The sequence below is a fragment of the Ochlerotatus camptorhynchus genome, unplaced genomic scaffold, assembly GCF_037179485.1.
Source record: "Ochlerotatus camptorhynchus isolate MF236.1 unplaced genomic scaffold, CSIRO-AGI_Acam_v1.1 ptg000416l, whole genome shotgun sequence".
Classification (NCBI taxonomy): domain Eukaryota; kingdom Metazoa; phylum Arthropoda; class Insecta; order Diptera; family Culicidae; genus Ochlerotatus; species Ochlerotatus camptorhynchus.
The window spans coordinates 1,259,749-1,282,935 of record NW_027040902.1 but is presented as its reverse complement, the minus strand read 5'-3'; the positions used below and the strand labels follow the sequence as shown (position 1 = coordinate 1,282,935).

The following is a 23,187-nucleotide window of genomic DNA, read 5'->3' as shown; positions in this document are numbered from 1 at the left end:
AGTTTAAAAATTCCATTAATGGTTGCTAAAATCGAGTTTGACGTATGTTTCGTCATCGATCAAAGTGTAGCCCTTGTGTTTCGTCAAAGCACGCTCGTGCAAGAGCCTTGCACGCTTTTTGGTCACGGAATTCTGCTTCATGTGGCGGTTCGGATGTTTACTGGCTTTATACGACTTGTATCCTTCCCTGGCAAGGATGTTCCGCACCGTTTTTAAAGTTGGCGTTATACCTTCTGACCACATCTCGGATCGAAGACCGTAGTTGGCTTTAACGCACGTCAACACCTTGTTGCGCAGCTGACGATCCCAGGTTCCAGTTTTTTCGTAGGTCAGCTGATTCCTTTCCTCACTCAGGATTTCCTTGTAGGTTTTGAGCACTCGACAAACTGTTGTTTTTAGCATCTTCAGCACTTTAGCCAGCTTGAAACCGGACCACTCCGGACTTTCCAGCTGTTTGTGCACAGTATGGTTTCTTCTTTCGAGTTCCATTTGACGTTATTTCTGAACGCGATCGACTACTTTGATCAAAATTGCATTAGTTCTTTGACTATATGTTTAGTATTACTTCTGCGTGAAGTCAACGAGTTACATAGTTGAAGATGCTAATTTCAAATAACAGACTAAGGTGGTAATTCTTATACGTAGATGAGGGGATAAAAGTACAGAATTGATAGTTCCATAAGAGTACGGCAGTGTGAAAATTGCATATAGAGAGTAGAAAGCGAGCAAGGACAACTTTAGGAAGGTTCAAATCGGTTTGATCATCTCTCTTTACCAAACTCCCCCGTTGGAGAGGGGCGGTGAGCGGTATTCCCAGCCAGTGGTGGCCCTCATAGTCAGCCTTTATAAAAACTTCTCCGAAGACACCAAACGTCTAAATGTTAAAACAAAACCTCTTGGACTACTATGCAGCTAAATTGGCATCCTGGACCACTATGCAATGATCGAGTTGTTTAGTAAAATGAAGAAAAGTGTATCGTTCGACAGATCTTGGATTCATTCTTATATTGTCCTCTTCTTCTGGGGCAACCGATAAATGATCAGAGACATGGTTAGAGAGAAATTAAAAAGCAAATGATTATTAAATACGGTGTAAATATATCTCCTACAACCCGATAAACTTAACATCTTCTAAACAAGTAGCAAAGTTTTTTTTTTTTTTCCTTTGGTTTGTTTTTTTCCGTCGATCTTGTTTTCCGTGCTGAGCACCAATGCTACCGACGTGCCAGGAAGGCAGCTCCCACACCTGGACCCTACCTATCGACCCATCAACTCATGAACCGGGGACCAACGGCTTTACTTCCCATCCGAAGGAAGGCGTGATCAGAGATGTTATGCCTCAGAACATCCCGGCGGCGCCGACTGGTATTGAACCCAGGCCTTCTGGAGTGAGAGGTAATCACGCTTACCACTACACCACCGGTGCCGTTAAGTAGCAAAGTTAATTTTGTTCATTCAAAAATAGTAGTGAAGTTTAGTACCTACTGCCAAAGTTGAAATAAGCTATAACTATAAGCTATAATACGAATCTAGAAACGACCATAACTATCCATCAAAGTGCCTAAAGCTGAGACAAACTTTGACAATAAAATCCCACTGTGCGATGTTTCTAAATCATCACCGGAGATAACGTGGAAATGTTTAATTAATAAATAATTTATAGCACCAGTGACTGCACTTGCATTTCTCCACTTCCTGCCCTCTACCTAAACCTTCCTTCTGCAGTAGCAATTATCACCATCACCACACAACCAACTGATTTTTGTATTCCATAACCCATCTACAATGTGTGTTTGTATCTACTATACTTCCAGATCGTGCCATCACTGCAATTATCAAAGTTGTGTAATCTGACATATTTATCGCTGAGTGGCAACAATTTCGACACGTTGCCCGCGGTCGCGTTTCTGAATCTGTTCCAACTGCGGCAACTGCACCTGGACCGATTGGACCGTCTGGAGCGGATAGACGTTCGGTAAGTACACCAACACAAACTGGTGCTGGCAGCATGCTGGCTAATTGAATAATTTATCGATCGGAACAATTGAATCAATCTGAATATAAATTGGTTTGATTGTGTTAATAATTGCCATTTGAGCTTCATTCGGAAGATGACGATTGCAGTGAGCTTTTTTATGCTGGAAATAGAAATCTAATTAGTTCTTCAACTTTGCAGAGATTCCATTTGTTTCCATCCATGGAAACCTATTTCAATTCCAATTTCTTCATTTTATTTTCTAAATGAGGATACTGCAGCTTGTCGACACATGCGAGCGTGTGTGCATAAGCTGAAATTTACCAGCAGCTAAGCCCCGGTTTTCTTTCGAATTGCACGGAAGTGCCCAGCAAAGCATAAGGAAAACCACAACTCTCCAGGCGGTCCTTGCTAATGCTTTGCTTGGCGAAAAATGCGAAGGACAACGAAAGAGTTGGGTCAGTTGGTCGTACAAAGGCGACGACTATACATCTTCATTTGTGTCATTTTTCTCTCCCAGTGGGTTTTGGGTTGCACGGGGCGGTAGCAGTGGAAAAGTTTCGAAATGTTGGAATGTTTCGCTTTTTGGTTAGAAGGTGAAAACGAGGAACAAAATGAAGCTGCCTTCCATGAAGGATCATAGTTGGGAAGAGTGCAAAGCCAGACGAAAATATGGTTTCCTTGTGGGAAAATTGACAGCACCGAGAAATATCACATTGCCACCAGAAAAAGGTGTCCCGAAAGTGGAAAAGATATAAATTGCAAAAACGCAAATTTAATCAAGTCTGTGACATCTGGAAGCGGGCTGCGATTGGAGATTTTCAGGTTAATAAAAAAAACAGCTCTGTTTTATATCGTTCTGATATACGACTGTAACATGTCCAGGATAAGCGCAGTCATTATTGCAAAATGGCCCAAAAGTTTCTCAAACCTCATGCAATACATGAAATCACCTAAGATTAAAAATATACAGACAACAGTGGTCAAAGTAAGTGGTCAAGAGCACATTGGGCATCTCCCCAACGAAATGGCCAGTTTCTGTCTTTGGCTAAAACCCATTATGCGATACATCAAATCACATGGGAATTCAACATCATGTTCATCGGCAGTCAAAACGAGTGTCTAGGACCACATTGGCCACTTTTGGACATGTTCCAGATACCCCATGGAAGTGGTCATTTTCGAAACTTGGCCAACACCCATCATGCGACACATTAAATCACAAGAGAACTCAAAACTAAGATTATTGGTGATCATATTGCTTGTCTAGGGCCCCATTGGCTTTATCCAAACTTATTCCAGGGTTTTTGACTTGAACAAAATTACAACGACGAATTTAAGAAAGTGGCCACTTCCATGAGGCATCCGGAACATGTCTAGAAGTGTCCTATGTGGTCCTGGGTACTCAATGTAACTGTCAATGAAAATGAGTTTGCATTCTTTTTTGATTTGTATCGCATGATGGGATTTACCCAATGTCAGAAACTGGCTTTTTCAATGGGGGTAATCAGAACATGTCCGAATGTAGCCAATCTGCTCCTAAAAATCTAATATGACCACCATTGACCGTATATGCTAGTTATGATAGTGCTGGTTTGATCAAATTTTGAACCATTTTGTGATTCACACTTAGAAATACGTAATCTTACACATGACGGAATCCATCTCTGACATTAAGGATGAGACGTAAACAAACATGTCATGTAAAATTAAGTGCTCCGAGACTGAAAAATTCGAAAGTACGTTTGATTGAGCTGAATTTCGCGTCTATTATGACTCAATTTTATGTCAAAATTGACACTCGTATATGTCAGTCTCAGAGCACCTAAATTTACATGATTTTTTCTAAGTGTGTACCGAAACATTTCCGAACCATTGTGTCACAACTACAACTTTGCTGAAGATCATATTGCTTTATTTTCAAAACTAATAAAGTTAAGTTTCGAGTATCAAAAAAAAATTTATGCTTAAAACCTTAAACCGGACACCAAACTTCTTAATATTTAAACAAAAGTTCAGAAGAGACCCACCGCAGAGGAGCGTTTGGCTATGTCCTTGAGCTTACTTTGCATATCAGAGTTCTGTTGTGCTAATAGCGCAATGCCAAACCGAAGTCGTTGAGGTACTTCAATGGCACCAGCCATGGTGTCTACGGTTACGATGAGGAACAGTAGCGGTGATAGTATACATTCTTGCCTCACATCACCGACTACCCAGATAGAGTCGGACAAAGTGCACAGCAGTGGGGAGCTGGAAGTTGAAAATTGGACCTACCCCATTGTACTCCTTTGAGTCTATTGTGTTCTTTGAGCGAAAATCTGAGTTTTTGTGGTCACAAGTGTAGCTCCCCTGCCAGATTATCAGTTTTTTGAATTATGAGAAAGCTTGCCGCTCCGAAATGAAATAAATTTTGGATGTTTAAAAAAATATATTGGAACAGATCGATCAATGATCCCAAACAAATAAGTTTTTTTCTAAAGATGATATATGAGCAAAAAAGTTTTTTCTATGTCATTGTTGGACTCAAAAACTACAAGAGACAGCCCTATGGGGTTGTACGCATTGGTGACGTAGGACTACGTGGTCTTATTTAATAAATCTTATTTGTTAACTGCAGCAGGAGCTTGTGATTTGTGTAGGAATAGGAATTAGAGTGGGGATCTCTTTGCATGCACACAGCTTTGGTCACTAACTGCTCATTTGCAAATAACTTTGCACACAGTTGACGAAACATAGTTCTTTTTGAAGCAGTAGATAGAATAGAGTTTAAACTTGTTATAAATACGTGAAAAAAAGTAGATTTGAATTCTAGTAAAAAAAAAGTGCATTTGTTTATGCGTTGTAAAAATGAAGTGAGAAATGCTCGCTGCACATCTCGGACTTTAAGTGTATAAATTCATTGGTGTTGATATACCTACTCTTTGCATATCTTTAGTAAGAGATGATCCTAATCTATCAATTACTTTAAAGAAAAACAAATTTCAACAACTGAGTGAAAAGTTATTAACAAATGAGCAGTTGGTGTGTACAACTGTGCATGCCAAACATGTCTCTTTGTTTATACTCTTTAGTATAACGCGCTTGACAAAGATGGCCCACAGCGGCTCACGAAGAGCTACTGATTCCGATCAATAGCGGTGTGGCTTCTTCCTCCTCCCATGAATGCTAAGTGGGCTGCAGCTCGCTGCTTGCAGACAGCCTTTCGTTGTGTACTGGAGAACACCACCACTCACCACGCGGTGATTGAATAAACACCGTTTGGTGAGACCGGTTTTAATTCAACTTTGAAATCTCTGTTAGGGAAATTGCTTTTCGCAGGCAATCAGTGATCATTTGAATTATCATAGCGACAGTTGCACATTCGTGCAGTTTTCAAAAGTGACATTTTGAAAAATAATAAAGCCTTAATTTTAACAGATTTGTAGAAAAAAATTCCTATCCATTGGCGTATTAAAAATACAAAACCATCATCTCTGGATCAAAATCAGACCACTCTCATGCCGCAACTGACTTTGGTTTTTGAAATTGCACCCCCAATGTTGCCTTCAAGAACATGGTATGTTAGATTTTAACATATCTAGATAGAGCTGGAATTAGATGTAACAGCTTTTGTAAAAAATGACTTCTCTCGATGATTTTTAGGAATTCAAGGAACACCAACGCAAACCAACATTACCGTCGGGTAGGGAAAGTTTTACCCTACCTGATGGTGGTGTTGATTTGTGTGGGCGATCCTTGACTTTTAAGACATTATACAAAAGCTGTTAAGCCCTAATTCCAGCTCTATCTTGATATGGGAACTGACATCCGAATAAGGTCATCATTGTCAAAAAAAATACTATTTTACAAATGTATGGTGGTCCTGAAAAAGACCGTTTTGTCGTGATGGTTGAGTAATGCTGAGCTATTAGGGTGTTGTACTGCGGTAATTGAATAAACACCGTTTGGTGAGACCGGATGGAATTCAACTTTGAAATCTGTGTTAGGGAAATCGCTTTTCGCAGGCAATCGGTGATCATTTTAATGATCATAGCAGCAGTTGCACATTCGTGTAGTTTTCAATAGTGACATTTTGAAAAATAATAAAGTATTAAATTTGGCAGATGCGTAAAATTATTGAAATTGGTCCAGGGACAGCTGAGTTATTAATGCACAAAATCTTTCATAATTTTGTTACATGTTCCATTTTAGCTTTTCACAAAGTGTACTCCCATATAGAAATCACAGACGTAGACCTACGTAAAACAAAAACCAAAAATCGGCCTTTTGGTTTTGTTTAGAGTTCAATATTGATTAGGAAATCAAAGTAAAGCTAAAGGAAAACAAAATACACATAATCAGATATGTCAAAGATTTTTGCATGTAAATTTTTCAGTAATAAAAAAAAATTGATATATTATGGATTTTTATACTTTTTTCTAATAATTTTAGAAAAATTTAAACTGGCCAATTGTGCGATAAGACAAAAGGTCGAAGGGCCAAACATCGGATAATACTTAAGTAGACGAGCGATTAAAATGGGAGACTACAAATCGAACGGTCCAAAGAAGAACAAAAGATCGATCATTTATCCATGCAACCTTTTGTTTATTCGACGTTTTGTCCTTTCGACTATAGCGGGTCAAGTATAAGAAAGATGTGGTTTCAAAACAAACTGCCTTGGCAACCTATGCTTGGAAGGTTTCTAGCAACACTGCAAAAGCAATCAATATAGGTATGTTCTGCTCGATTGGCTCTGGCTTTGGCAGTTCGTTTTTCTCTAAACCAGCCTGTCCATTCCTCTCTTATAGTAGACCCTTTCTACTTTCAACCTTTTGTCATACAACCGATTAAAAAAACCTTGTAGTTATGTATACTCAAGTCTATTTTAAACGGTTTTTGTATGTCGTTTGGGCCACTCAGTCTCAATTTATAAGGTACGCGTTCAACGATATCTCGAAAACTGTACAACTTATCAACCTTTTTTCCAATCACATTATTCAGCTTCAGTCATAGGTAATCAAATGCCATTCTTAAAAAAAATCCTTGTTTAAAAATTAAAATTCCAAATCCATTAAATCTTAAAAACATGTTCATTAAATGACGACGGCTCTAAACCCTATCGACCAACACCCAACCCAAAAAAAAACTGAAGAAAAATTCACCCCCACCAGAGGGCCATAAATAAACAATTCTAATTTCTCGTCTCTCATTTCTTGTCTCGTTCTCCAAATAGAGCTTTCGTTGACAACACCAACCTGCACACGTTGACATTTGACGATAATCCATCATTCACGAGTCTGCCACTGCGGTTGTTCCATGGCAACCCGCACCTGCTGGAAATTTCCATCCGCCGCAACGCCCTTGTCCGTCTGGATGCGGTTCAATTCCCACTGGATCGACTTCACCGGCTACGGCTGGCGGGGAATCCGCTCGTGTGCAACTGTTCGCTGCTGTGGTTGTGGCGGCTAGCAGCCGAGGGCGACCCTGATGATGAATTCTTGCTAACTTCCGCTGCCCTCACCAGTGCCGGCTTCGCCAGTCCCAGCGAGGAGGAAGCCTCACCACATCCCCTCGTTATCGACAGGGATGAACTGGGCTGTGATCTGTACGAAGACGGTCGGAAAATCCGACGGACACTGAGAACGATGACCGAATCGGACATGAACTGTCCCACCCACGTGGTGACTGTGATCAGTGCAGTGTTCAGTATACTGCTGGTCTTGGCCACGGCTGCGAGCGTCCTGTACTTTTTCCACCTATCCAAACGACGGAAAAAGCTGCTCCACGAGGATAAGAATGTAAATGATCTGATTGTGCCACAAAAAGTAGATAAGTTAGAATTAGAGCGTTACCTGGCCCAGCAGAGTGCGGCCAGCGAATATAGACCGCTTCGAGGCGGTCCCTGGGAGGTCACTCCGATGCTGAAGGACGACCAGTACCAGTATGGAAACACGATCCACGAACCGGATCACTACGAGAGCTTCGAGTACTACGACTGTCAGAAACAATCCAAAACGTACCACCAAAAGCCGCAATTGCGACAGCCGCAGCAGTCGAAACGCACCCTTACGAGGCCGCACATAGTGTATGTATGACTTTAGACCGGCCGCCGGATCCGTAGCAGTAGTGGCAGCAGTAGGGAAAATGTCAACAGCAACAGCTTGCGACCGCTGCTCGTTGATAGCGCTGTTTGAGGTTAGGATTTTTTTTTTTCGGGTTTCCTTTCTTTCGGGACGATATTGATTCTCGTTCGCTAGAGGACTTAAAGGTAAGAAGAAAGGCAGGAAATCACTGTGCATAACATGAAGAATCCCCTTCCGAAAACAAAAATGAATGTAGGTATATGATAGGATGGTGTGTAGATAGGCGGAGGCATGTAGATCACAAGAGATTAAATTGAGGATGCATTATTAGCAGGATAGGGAATGCATAATGAAGACAGACATATTTACTGTGGATGGGGTATGAACACTTTCAATACCCATTAAGTAGGGAAAATGTGAAGGATTATGAATAACAATGGCAAGTGGAATATTTAATATCAGTATAATCGACGTTTCAGAGCAGGACATCATAGAAAAATCGATCATTTGAATCTACACGGCCGATGAGACTAACTCAGAGTGAGAGATACTCACTTCTACTCAGCGCTCAGTAACCTACGTTTTTAGAAATGTCTCTTTCTTTTGAGTAGAAGTGATTCTCCCTCTGAGCAGGGGTGCTTCCATTTACTTACTTGAAAAATGATTTTCGGAATTATTAAATCATTAGATGTTTTAATGTCATGATTTCTTGGTTCGACTTTCAGTCGCATATAAAAGGAAAACAGAGAGTTTCTACTTTCCGACGTTTCAGCGTAATGTATTTTGCGTTATACTGATAGTTTGTACCTGCAAGTTTCAATAAGAGGTTGTAAAGTGTAAGTTTGACATATAAAGGGTGATACGGTCAAAATTTGGTCAATATCTACTTGACGTATTTCTTTCAATTTTGCATTTAAAAAACCTGAACACCCCTCATTTTGAAGGTGTGTGTGTGTAGAATGTTGCTCCTATTTTGATTTTGGAATTCACTCTTCAGTTGTCAAAATGCCGTCCAAGCAAGAAGAGCAGCGTATCAAAATTTTGCTCGCGCATCGCGAAAATCCGAGCTACTCGCACGCAAAGTTGGCAAAATCGCTAAAAGTTGCCAAATCAACCGTTACAAATGTAATTAAAGTGTTTGGGGAACGTTTGTCGACAGCCAGGAAGTCTGGATCGGGGGGAAATTGAAAACCGGAAGCCGCTGAGACGACAAAGAGAGTTGCCGGTAGTTTCAAGCGAAACCCTAACCTCTCTCTCCGAGATGCCGCAAATAAGCTGGGTGTATCGTCTACAACCGTGCATCGAGCCAAAAAACGAGCCGGACTATCGACTTACAAGAAGGTAGTGACTCCAAATCGCGATGATAAACAAAATACGACGGCCAAAGCGCGATCCCGGAGGCTGTACATGACGATGCTGACGAAGTTTGACTGCGTGGTAATGGACGACGAAACCTACGTCAAAGCCGACTACAAGCAGCTTCCGGGACAGGAGTTTTATACGGCAAAAGGAAGGGGAAAGGTAGCAGATGTTTTCAAGCACATGAAACTGTCAAAGTTCGCAAAGAAATATCTGGTTTGGCAAGCCATCTGTACCTGTGGCTTGAAAAGCAGCATTTTCATAGCTTCCGGGACTGTCAACCAAGAAATTTACGTGAAAGAGTGTTTGAATAAACGTCTGCTGCCTTTCCTGAAGAAACACGGTTGTTCCGTACTGTTTTGGCCGGATTTGGCATCTTGCCATTACGGTAAAAAGGCCATGGAGTGGTACGCCGCCAACAACGTGCAGGTGGTTCCCAAGGACAAGAACCCTCCCAACACGCCAGAGCTCCGCCCAATTGAGAAATACTGGGCTATTGTCAAGCGGAACCTAAAGAAGACCAAAAAAACTGCTAAGGGCGAGCAGCAGTTCAAGGCAAACTGGCTTTCTGCGGCGAAGAAGGTGGACAAGGTGGCTGTACAAAATCTGATGGCAGGGGTCAAGCGTAAGGCCCGGCAATTCGGATTTGGAAAAGCGGAAGCCTAACTGACTATTTTTCCTGAATTTTATACTAATTGAACTTGAAAAAGAAATTTAATTTGATTTTTTAAATAAACGATTTCACCGATTTACACGCGTTTTCCCTTGACCAAATTTTGACCGTATCACCCTTTATAAAACCTGTCAATTCTCCTTTCAGAGCATCACAATCAGCGATTTTATGCTTCGTAAGTGCTCGCTCTGTTGTAACTTACAAGTACAACATATGAATATAACATCTAATGACGTAATAATTCCAAAAATAAAAATGCTATAGCTAGTGAGAGAAGGCAACCCTGCCCCTGAGTTAGTCTCATCAGCCGTGAAAATCAAAGGAGCATCACATTTCCACGACGCATGTAATTTTTAGTTACGATACATATCTGTAGTCAATGATTTTTTTCATACACCAATCACTTTTTATCGAAAATATCAAATAAGTTTTGGTAAGCGTGATTACCTCTCACTCCAGCAGGCCTGGGATCAATCCCAGTCGGCGCCGCCGGGATGTTCTGAGGCATAACATCTCTGATCACGCCTTCCTTCGGATGGGAAGTAAAGCCGTTGGTCCCCGGTTCATGAGTTGATGGGTCGATAGGTAGGGTCCAGGTGTGGGAGCTGCCTTCCTGGCACGTCGGTAGCATTGGTGCTCAGCACGGAAAACAAGATCGACGGAAAAAACAAACCAAAGGAAAAAAAAATCAAATAAGTTTCTGTTTAAAGGTGTCAACTGCCATTTTTTAAATCAAACCAGCAAAACAACAAGTCCAGTTCTATTCTTTCAGTGGCAATTAAGAATGTTTTCATAAAATAGTCACATATAGAAACCATTCACTAAAATACAACCATTTGTCGGATTCTTTTGAAAACCTGCAGGTATTGTCGCGCTTATGTTAAATTCTCATTTGGTTACGGTCGAAGCGCGCCGCTCATAAGCGCGATGCAACTCCGCCCATAAGGATTATGTGTAACTTTGATAGTATTTTATGGCAGCAACTTGAGGAGCAAATCCTGGATAAAGAGCCACCGTGTGTTACGGCCATAAACAGAAAACAGATGGTATAACCCCTTTTTGAAAAATTATCCTGCCACACACAATATAAAAATCAACATATAATGAGCCGATGGAAATGGTTTCTGCGCTTATTGGCCATCAGATGTCACTACTGTTGTTTGTAGTGACCAGTGCCTGTTTTTATCATTTACCCTCACACGCACTGACTATTGCTTCTACCCAGTGTAGATGAATTTCGATTGTTTGGAAAACCTTCGCTGTCAACGTACGAGTGAAATGAACACATGAGTCCATTATCCATCGACGAATACGCGTTTGTTGATATTCATCAACACTTGAGTTTCCAACCCAAAATTGTCAAAATTGGAAACGATCCTCAAAAGCAAAAAAATCAAATTCATTTTGGCATAAATGATTATTTTGAATATTATCGATTTCAGAGTCTAAAACCTTGATATTATCATAAATTCTGCAAAAGGCAATAATCTTCCATCGTTCAACATCGTTCAACAACACGTTCCACAACGCTATATTTTGTGTAAAACGAAAATAATCTATTCGCTTTTGATACTCAAATCATCCAAACCAAAATGATTATGAATATTGATATGACAACAGAACAGGCGATAATGAATACGCATCTTCGAATGAACAAAAACAAATGTTGACTTCGAAACTCAGCGGTTGCCTTGATGAAGAGCATGTTATCATGTCAAAATTCAAATTCATTGGTTTATCGTTCCAGCTTGCCTTCATTTTCAGCTTATTTGATTTGAACGATTTTTGTTAGCACTGGTAGTGACATCTGTCAGATATTGATGATGATATTATGATATCGAACTACCACTCACTGTAGCAAGAAAATTGTGGACTAGACTGCCCCACATCAATTGTTCCTTATAGTTTAAGCTAAGTGTCCTGAAACTCCGAACCAGTTCTATGCACAAAAGAGTGAAGGAATGTTACTTTCCTATACATTTCAACCAATATCCCCATTTAAATTTTAAATCAAAAGCACCAGCTCGAATGAGCTGAAATTTTCAGAGAGTGGTTTTCCCTAATGGCACAAATCTAGAGGTTGGCCCGTTAGGTCAGTCTACTGTGGACTATCCTCTCAGTTCGACTTGATCAAGTTTAATAACCTCTAATTGTATGAAGGGCACACAACGGTTTGTGTGAATCCGTGGGCAACATTGGCCACGTCCATCCACGGGATGAATGAGAATCTCCTTCCAACAATAGGATCATACAACCGGTAAAAAAAAACAGGCCATCTAACAGGAGGATGCCCCAATGCGTGGGGAGAAGAACCCGTTGGCATTTCCACTCTTCCCATCCATTTCCCATCACTAGGGTGCCGTGGTGGACCTTCCCGTCCCCAGCATTTAATGTTTCATACGAGGGTTTAATATAATAATAGAATGAAAGCTAAGAGAAAAATAAAGGAAAGATTCTACCCAATATCCTGCAAAGGAATCCATGACATCACAATGATTTCGAAAAGCTCCCATAGATATGTTGCCGCTACTTCTTCAACCGGTATTAAAAACATCTCTCTCACTGTTTCTCCGTCATATAGCAGCGGAAACCCAAGCGGGTTATTACATGGGGGCTGGTACACACGGTCCACCAGTGTTGATGAATTATTTGCCGTTAATCCCAACAAACATTGAATGTTGAATAAGAGCATATTCAGGCGAATATTTGCTTCTTCAGCTGAAAAATTGCTTATCCAGCTTTTAATCAGCTCAAATTATTTGTTGGGATGCTCACAAAAAGTTCACTATTTTTCCATAAACAATTCCAAAACAAACAAAAAATACGATCAGATCCGGACAGGTTTGCTGTCTGCTGGTCTGCCTTGCCAAATTTATCACCTACGCAAGTAATCAATCATTGATGTGAATTTCGCGAATAAACACGAGAAGCACCTCCCATAGCAAAATTTTCCCTTCAAAATGTTCATAGTTCCCTGTCGTAAGCTAACCAACACTTCTCCTTTGTGTGTCACCTTTGTATAAAGCGTCTCGAATGGAAACCCCCAACAATCACTAAACACACTCTAGCTGCTCCGACTAGAGTAATCTCAGCAGAGAGAAAAAAAGACTACGACCCCTTTCCATCACAAATCACACGCGACAGTCACAGTCTGGAAAACGCAACACCAGCCTCTCACAGGTCGAATCAACTCGTGACCAACACCGAAATCAGAACCGACAGCTCCAGCGACCGATAACAAACGCATCTAAAAGCAGTCACTGTACACTTCGATTGCATTTCTGAAACACAACCTCCACTCACAAACGCGACGATGGCCAAATTTGACAAGCGCCTTTCGCCAGGGTGGCGGAACGCCAGCACGCAACAAGCAATGGGAAGAAAGAATGCACACATAGAGCACGGTACGAGCTGAACTGCTAACGTTGTTGCAAGCCAAACACGAACTCTGTAGCGACATCTGTCGGAAATTACGCATACACTGCTTTCCGTTAGTTGTTAACAGAGGACACTGCAATCACGTAATCCCTTTCACAGACTACAAAATAGAGTACCGGACACTGCAAAACATGTCTGGTACCTTCATATATGCATTTTAATTAACATCAGAAGTATATTTTGTGTCGAACATTAAAATATTGGGATGTTACTCTAAGTGCATAAATAACGGTACCAACCACTTTTTCAGAGCCAGGTATTCTATTCTAAAGTCTGTGAAACGGAAATCACAAATCGTGTGTCATCAACATGTATAAACAAATCTTCATTCATAGCTCACTTGGTTGTTGATCTACACCAGTTGCTTTGCTGTTCTTCAGCCGATCGATCTCCTCCTCAACTTCTTGAAGATCAGGGGCCGGTAGCCTGTCGTCTTCTGCGCGTGCTCCAAGGTATGTTGCCGTGCAACCTTCGATTTCTTCTGCATCACCGTTGAGGTGTTGGTCATAGTACTGCGTCCACCTCTCAATTTTATGGAGTGACCCTAGGGGTAAGACAGCTTTTGATAATGAGTCATACTGGAGTAAATTTTAAGTAACTCTGAGTAACTCGAGTTGCTCAATATTCAATGCACGATGACATAGCAACCTGTTTGTTTTGTGTGCATTTCACGATTGTCAAGCAAAGACGTTTGACCTAAGAGGAAGAGGAGGTAATGCGGTTGCAAAAACGAACGACTTTTCTGTCAAACGTGAACCAGCTCGTGATTGGCCGATTTGAAGTGCGAAAAATAAAGATACAGATCGATATAGATAGAGATAGATACAGATAGAGATAGACAGAGATAGAGAAAGAGATAAAAGAGTAAGAAGCCAGTTGTCTCCTCTTCCTATTAGCGTTTGACGAGGAAAATCTATGTCCATCATTCAACAACATTATATTCCGCAGCATGCAAATCTGTGTATGCTTATTATTGGTTGACGATGATAATTATTGGTATTTCAAGTGAACATGGAGTTGTACCCAGAGTTGTACTATAATGTGACGTCTTAATGCATATGGTAGGCATTCCATTGTGAACATTTTGGCAGATTGCATACCCACCAACAAGATTCAAAATGTTTCCAGCTGATGGGTTGATGGAAAGATCATTGTCTAGTCACATATACAAATTTACTGCTCTATCAGAGCAATCAAAACTAGAATTCGCGAGTAATTTTAACTTATTTATATAAGAAGCTGAAATTAACAATTGAAATAATACATCCTTGGCAACTCATCATAAATCACGCCAAATAACGGGTTCGTTTCTCGGGATCATATCAGAAATATCTTTTTCTGATTTTCAACTTTATTGTCCCACCATAGTAGAGACCACGCATACAAGAGTAAAAATTCACACTGAAAAGAAATACACACGGATTAATGAGTATTTGATGCAAGAATACAAAATAAAATACCAATAGGATCACTCTGACACTCTGACAGATAATGTATGCTTATACTTATTTAATTTTTAATTTATGGATGAATATGAGACTGCTTTGATCACTTTTGAGTAAATATGAGTTACTCAAATTTACTCGCTGTGAAAATATTAACTCTGACTACAGCCGTCTTGCCCCTAGGAGTGACCATTTTACGGTTGTTGTTGATCTTCCGGACGACGGTCCCATGAAAATCAATTGATATTTTTCCGGTCTCATGTGCTCGCAATATCACGCGTGATTTTGGAGCAAAATATCATGCTTGATATTGATTTTACAAGTTCCTTTGATATTGCGAGACTATTCACAACGTGCAAAAATCAAGCTGAGTGTTGACTAGACACAAAAATGATTCCCTTACACATCGTTTTCTTAGATAGAGAAAGTGTAGTTTGCTATCTCTTTTTAATCTTCACCGATGGCAGACGCGAAGGGACTGCTGCAAGCTGTTATGGAAGTTTCGGTTGCATTCGGGTGTAAAGCAAAAATCATTAAACTCAATTTCACCACAGTTTGGTGAGATTTGCAGTTGGTGAGTTTTGTTAGCCTCCCTTAGCTCAGTCGGTAAAGGCGCAGCTACAAAGCAAAACCATGCTGGAGGTGGCTGGGTTCGATTCCCGGTCCGGTCTAGAAATGTTTCGGGTTGGAAAATTTCTCGTCTTCCCTGGGCATAGAAGTATGATTGGACTTGCCACACAATTATATCAATGCAAAAATGGTACAGACATCGAAAGCTCTCAATTAATAACTGTGGAAGTGCATCTAGAACACTAAGTTAGTTGAGAGCACGCAATAAGCTAATATGCGATATGCAATAAGCTTGAAATGCGAAGAAGAAGAAGAAGAAGAAGAAGAAGAAGAAGTATATTGTTAGCTTGATATTCCGAGCTGCGATATCACAGCTTGCAAAATCAACCGCAGTTGTTTGCTTGATGATTTTTGTCTAAGAAAATCAAGCGTGATCTTGGGCATTGGTTCACAGTTCCTAATGCTTTTTGAAAAAACTGCGGAGCTCTAGGATCAGTTTCATTGATTGACCTCTTTTACGAGTGTTCTGGACTTACCAGAGGATGGCCCCATGGACATTTGAGTTCGCGTTTATGTCATGATCCCAAATTAATTCTTATATCGCATTTCCACATGCTTTTGAAAAAAAAACCATAGAACTCTAGGATCAGTTTCGAGGATAGACCATTTTTAAAGATGTTCTAGATCTTACGGAGGACGGCCCCATGGCCTTCTAGGTACATGTTTATGTCACGACCGCAAATTAATTTATATATGACAGTTCCAAGTGTTTTCGAAAAAACCGTGGTGCTTTAGGATTAGTTCCATACATTGACCACTTTTACGGATTTTTCGGATCTTCTGAAGGACGGTTCGATGGCCATCTGGGTCCGTGTTTATGTCACGACCCCAAATTCATTTTATCATCACAGTTCCTAAAGTTTTGAAGAAAACCACGGAGCTCTAGGATCAGTTTCCTGAATTTTCCACTTTCAAGGTCCATGTTTATGTCGCGACCCCAAATTCATTCTATCATCACAGTTCCTAATGTTTAAAAAAAACGCGGAACTCTAGGATCAGTTCCATGGATTTTCCACTTTTACGGATGTTCCGGATCTTCCGAAGGACGGTCCCATGACCATCCAGGTACATGTTTATGTCACGACCCCAAATATTTTTTTATATCACAGTTCCTAATGTATTCAAAAAAACCGCAGAGCTCTAGGAAGGTTCATGGATTGACCACTTTTACGGATTTTTCGAGGAACGTTGTCTCCAGGATCCATAAATAGGAACCATGACTGTATGCTGGCTAATTGTGAACATTTGTACCCTTTAATCTAAATTACAGATCCTTCGCCACTTGCAAAACCCTACACACTGAAAACTTTAAAAAACGTGTAACAACTATTTTTGCTTTTTAAAAAAGTAGACGACTCTATTTTCAATCTTCTACACGAAACAAAAATCAATTATTTTATACATGTGTTTCACTTATACATTTTTGCCAAAACATCAGCCTTATACATTCCATAAGACAAACCACATAGGTCCTATTAGAATGCATAAAAGGTATGTGTGACCGACTATACATTTCATTTGACACATGATCTCCATTAACTTTTTGCAAGGCATCTGCTTATTAGTTGACTTATACATTTTATGAATAATCAGCAATAGAAATTTTCCAAAAGGTATAAGGAGATTGCTATCCGTGTACAAACCCTAGGAACTCTAAAGGCACCACAATTTTTGAAATTCATTAAGAAATGGCTATGTTATTCCACTGCAAACTTGCCATTACACGTTTTTCGGAGGCATCGTATTCGAAGTGTTAATCGTACCCAAGATGCTGTCGAAATTTCTCCTGAGCTCGCATCCTTGTGACAGGGCGTCCATTATCCTAAGGCATGTATCGTTTCATAATCCTGTTATCTCAGTGAATGTCTATGTCAACCACTGACTGCAGCCATGCATAAAAGTAGCGCTGAGAGAATCTGAAAGGTGAAAATGTGTGCGAAATCCACGGTACACTGAAACCTCCATTTACGAACCAAAACGGGGGTTCGTAAATCGAATTAGTGCGTAAAAAAAAACTTCGTTATTTGGGATTTACTTCGTAAAAAGAAAACTCGTTATTTGGGATTTACTTCGTAAAAAGAGGTTTTTGAAAATATTGTCAAATACCCCACAATATGGGTATTTTTGGAATCAGAGTGACGTGTAGAGACCGGAAATCGATGTGTGACGCCATTTTGAAATCCAAGATGTCGGCTTCCGTTAACATTATAACTTCGAAATTCTGTCAAATACCCCACAATATGGGTATTTTTGGAATCAGAATGACGTGTAGTGACCGGAAATCGATTTCTGACAAAAATACCCATATTGTGGGGTATTTGGCAGAATTTTCAAGTTATTATGTTACCGGAAGCCACCATATTGGGTTTCAAAATGGCGTCAGATATTGATTTCCGGTCCCTATACGTCACCCTGATTCCAAAAATACCCATATTGTGGGGTATATGACAGTATTTCCAAGTTTTTATGTAACCGGAAGCCACCATCTTGGATTTCAAAATGGCGTCAGATATCGATTTCTGGTTCCTGCAATTCACCCTGATTCCAAAAATACTCATATTGTGGGGGTATTTTGCAGAATTTCCAAGTTTTTCTGTAACCGGAAGTCGCCATCTTGGATTTCAAAATGGTGTCACACATTGATTTCCGGTCTCTACACGTTACTCCGATTCCAAAAATACCCATATTGTGGGGTATTTGACAGAATTTCCAGGTTTTTATGCAACCGAATGCCGCCATCTTAGATTTCAAAATGGCGTCAGACATCGATATCCGGTCCCTACACGTCACTCCGATTCCAAAAATACCGATATTGTGGGGTATTTGGCAGAATGTCCAAGTTTTTCTGTAACCGGAAGCCGCCATCTTGGATTTCAAAATGGCGACAGACATCGATTTCCGGTCCCTATGCGTCACTCCGATTCTAACAATACCCATATTGTGGGGTATTTCACAGTATATCCCAGTTTCCTAAAATCACAAAAAAAAACTCGTTATTTGGAATTCACTTCGTAAAAAAAAAAACTCGTTATTTGGGATTTACTTCGTAAAAAGAGGGACGTAAATTGAATACTGCGTAAAAAAGACATCGTAAACGGAGGTTTCAGTGTACCGCGAAATTCTTTACCCTTAAGTAGACATAACATCCCTACATCTTATCAAATATTTGATGTACAAAAAATATATCGGAGTTGGTTGGAAATGCTATCTAACATGAAGCTTTTATGTGATAATTTATTAGCTAGAGAATGGTCTTAGAAGAGGGTAGGTAGATATAGTTGAAAATAAGCGAAAGGCCATAAATGCGACAGGACAAAGTCAAACGCACACTTCTTTGCCTAACCCGTACGATGTACGCGGAGATTTGAAGTATATCTTCAAATCTACAGGCAAAAAGGTGTGCACCTGCCTTTGCTCATATATGGGGTGTTTGCATCTGTGCGGATTTGCGAGCGCTAGGGTACTCGCCAACAAGCACGAATTTCAGTTGCTCCTGAAATCTCATGCTGGTAGACGCTGATGCCCTGTTTACATTATGCTAGTAAGATGTCTTGCTAGCAGCTAGCTCATTAGCGCTAGTTAAATAGTATAAATGTAAACAACCCAATATGGTCTGCGGCTTTGGAATAGTTCTAGCGACGTTTCATCACTACCTTAAGCCCCACGCTGCCGAATACATTTCCAGTCGATGGTGTGTTATAATGCAATTCTTCTTTACCCAACTATTGTGTTACTCCTTTCGTCATGACCAACTTGGTCATCTCAGAGAGAAAGCAGTAGGATGGTTGTTGCGTGCTGAACCATCATCAGCAGGCTACTCCCACCTTGAGTTGTTACATTCAAAGTGTTTTTATACGCGAAGTTTGCGATTTTCAGAGTTGGTTGGAAATGCTATCTAACACGAAGCTTTAGTGTGATAATTTATTAGTTAGAGAATGGTCTTGGTAAGTAGATAGTTCCATTAGAGTACGGCAAGTATGAAAATTGAATAGAAGTTGAAAATTAGCGAATGGCCATTAATGCGACAGTACAAAGTCAAACGCACACTTCTTTGCCTAACCCGTACGATGTACGATGTCCATGCTTGGCATGCACAGTTGTACACATCAACTGCTCAATTGTTTCACTCAGTTGTTGAAATGTGTTTTTCTTTAAAGTAATTGATAGATTAGGATCATAGCTTACTATAGATATGCAAAGAGTAGATAAATTTTAATATTTGAATCAACACCAATTAATTTTTAAACTTAAAGTCCGAGATGTGCAGCGGGCATTCCAACGCAAAATCAAATACAGTTTATTACTAGAAGTAATATCTGAATTTTTTACAAATCTATAACAAGCTTGAAATCTATTCTATCTACTGCTTCAAAAAGAACTATGTTTCGCCAACTGCGTGCAAAGTTAATAGCAAATTAGCAGTTCGTGACCAGAACTGTGTATGCCAAGCATGACGATGTCCACCATTTTGAAAAATTTAATCGATTCAAAATGATCTATTCAAAATCATTCATAGAATCGGTGAATCAATCATTTAAAACAAAAATTCTCGCATAACTTTTAAAAATGACCTATCATCTTTTTTTTAATTTATCACCCCCTTCATCACACATATGAATAGATCCCAACAGGTTTATTCTTCATAATACGCATTTCCTCTTTATTTATGTTGCACTAAAACTCGGCTCGCTACCACCACCATAAAAAACAGTAATAAAATAAAAGATATGAGAATAATCCTCACAAAAAGTACTCTCCGAGGAAATTCAACTAAAAATGTCCCACATCACAACCAGAGGAGAGAAACGACCCAGCAAACATTATGGCATACAAAAAAAATCTACTTTTACAATACAAGTAAATGGGATGAATCATGGCGAGCGTCCTTCTGTTGGTTGTTTGGTCCCTACAACAACGCCACTCCCGCACCTTTTAGATTATTTTCTTTCATTTCACTTTCGATTCACCGACAACTGAACCTGACGCTTTCTTCCGGCCAAGATTTCCCACCGAGCCAGTACACGCGATTTCCTTCCTCATTGGGTTGTCGTCGAACCGCGCGTTTTGCCCACAAAGTTGTACGCTACATCATTACACTGTATTAAGATTAAGAATGGCAAAAGAAATGCAGCAAATTTCCGCCTTTCTTTGTTAGGAGTTCATTGCTTTTCCCTCTCACTTGGGAAAAAGAAAGAGGAAATTGTGTTGCTTTGTATGTTGAGCATTACACTTTTTTACTAGGAGCATCCATCTTCCGTTCCCCCTTAGTAGGTGAACCTTCATTCAGGGGTTATCTTTCCTCTACACGGTAGGATTGGTTGCTTATCTGAATTATCATTATTATTATTATTGGTCCTGATGAAGAATGTTCAATAAACGTCGAAAATAATTTGCAACGTTGGAAATGTTAGTCCTATCTGAATATTCCAAGAAACTTAGCCCGAAAAGCCCTACATGAAAGGTGAAGCCGATGCTGGGAGGCAACAACCCGGCATCTTGACAGGTTCTGTCAGGAATTTCCCCCGCTGAGAAAACAATATTGAAACGGAATTAAAGTGAAAATATATTGTAATAAGAATTAATGAAGCCTGTACTCCCCCTGGGAATTTTCCCTCCAACAAGATAGAAGGAAGTGATTCACCCATCCCGCGGTGTTCTGAAATTCGTTTTTTAGTTTTTGATAGGCACCTATTGTGAGCTGTATATTTATGGAAACATTGTATAGACGTTAAACAATCTGTACTGTACGTTAAGAGTAAAACAAAACAATAATCAAAATACAGTAATTTTTCTAACAGTAAGTCTCCAGTATTCAACCGCTACGAGATATGTCGCTGAAAACAGATAAAACGCAGGATATATTTGTAATGTAAAATTGTGAGCTACCATACATACTTAGACGTGTGCTTTTACATTTTTTGTATAAAACATTAACAAAGAAACAAAAATATTAGGTCGGAATTGATACACAAACAAAAAATGCGGATGCGTTTCGGGAGGAAACATGAAACAAGCAATAACATTTAGAGAAAATTATATAAACACACCTGTGAGCGGAAATTGTATAGAATAAAAGCAGAAACACTTAAAAGAAAGCATAAACCCAGTACATAAAGTGAAGCACTTATTCAAAATGAAAAACGGAAAATAAAACAGAAAGACAAACCACTGCGCTGACCGCGCAAACGATGGGCATCGTTCAGAAAAAATGCGTGTGTATAAGAGAAGAGATGCGACAATTTAGCTAAATGAATATTTTGATAATAAAAACAAAATGCGCGAAATAAAAAAGGTTAATAAAACACGAAACCGGTGTGTTTTACTTTTGTATCACGAATTATGCCAGCGATGTCGATGACAAATCCCTACGAGTTGTTAGAATGGGCTGTGATAAGTCAGCAAATATAATAATACCGGTAAGTATGAAAGATACAAAGAAGCTTTTAGCTATTTACAGCGAGATATGCATAATTTATTAAAAAAAATGATTCACTTTCGATTACCGATATTAGTATTATTTTCACAATTTTATTTACATCAGCTTGCCGAATTCAGCCACAATTATTCGATTGTTTTTTTTTTTCAATCTGTTTATTTGTAAGGCTCATACGTCTAGTAAGACTCAACGGAGCCAAGTATCATAAAAAAACAATTCAAATATTTTTGTCTCGTTCATTTTGCTGCGCTAGGTAAAAAGCATCCACTTTCTGCTTGTAATCCTCGATCAAAGCATGTTTCTGCTGTTCATCTTCAATCCACTCAAACGACGGGATCTTGTATGGTCGTTGCGTGTAGGGACAAATATAACTCACGGTGGTTAGGCTGCAATCACTATCACTGGAAGTTGGTTCGTTCGTGTTAACTTTTTTCGTATGGTTGATTGTTGTTTCCGAATCGAAGGACCTTTGTCGCTTGTTCATCACTGCTCTATTGTTTATGTGTAGATCTGCATCAGTTGCCGGTTTAAGAAGAGAAGACCACTGCTTATCTTTAGCTGCCTCCGCAAGCTTGTTATTGCCGTTGGTCTTCGTGTTGTTGTTGATGTTACTTTTGCTGTGATTTTTATCGCTGCTGGTGTTATTTTTCCCCATCTCCGATTGAGAATTCTGTTTTTTTGCTGCTGCTACCGCTGTTGCCACTTCGAAGCAACGTTGTTCCGGTTTATTTTTTTTGGTCACAGTTTTGACTTGGTTTTTGTATGACACCAAAGTCACTTCGTCGTCCACAGTAATGTAAGAGGGAATCGGATGATTAAGCTTCATCCTTACGACGCGAACTCCATTAATGAAGCCTGGAAAGTAGCTTTTCCAAACTTCACTTCTGATTGCAATTATCTCACCATACTGGCACATATGACTAACGATAACCACATTATCCATATCCGACGGGAGATCGTGAATCCGTACGTCAACAGCACTGCTCTCGACGTAGATGGGTAATGGAAACTTTTTTCCCTCACTTTCAATACAATGCTTCAAATGATGGGCTCAGAACACTTTCAGCTCTAGTCCGAACCAGACGTGCTTCGAGACATCGAAAAAGTTCTTTAGTTGAGTTTAGGCTATTGTTTTTTAGTTATACGGTGCAGTGTATTGTTTAAAG

At 39.8% G+C, this 23,187-nt stretch overlaps 1 protein-coding gene across 2 annotated transcripts in view; it reads left to right on the top strand.

Moving 5' to 3' along the window:
- Positions 1-8,610, top strand: part of LOC135711020 (carboxypeptidase N subunit 2-like) — a 403,442-nt gene extending 394,832 nt beyond the window's left edge. For both annotated transcript variants that reach the window (XM_065233761.1, XM_065233762.1), the window contains 2 exons: positions 1,815-1,975; positions 7,191-8,610. In XM_065233761.1, the coding sequence (XP_065089833.1) occupies positions 1,815-1,975; positions 7,191-8,052 (1,023 nt within the window). In that variant the 3' untranslated portion in view covers positions 8,053-8,610. The remainder of the gene's footprint in view (positions 1-1,814; positions 1,976-7,190) is intronic.
- The last annotated feature ends 14,577 nt before the right edge of the window (positions 8,611-23,187 follow it).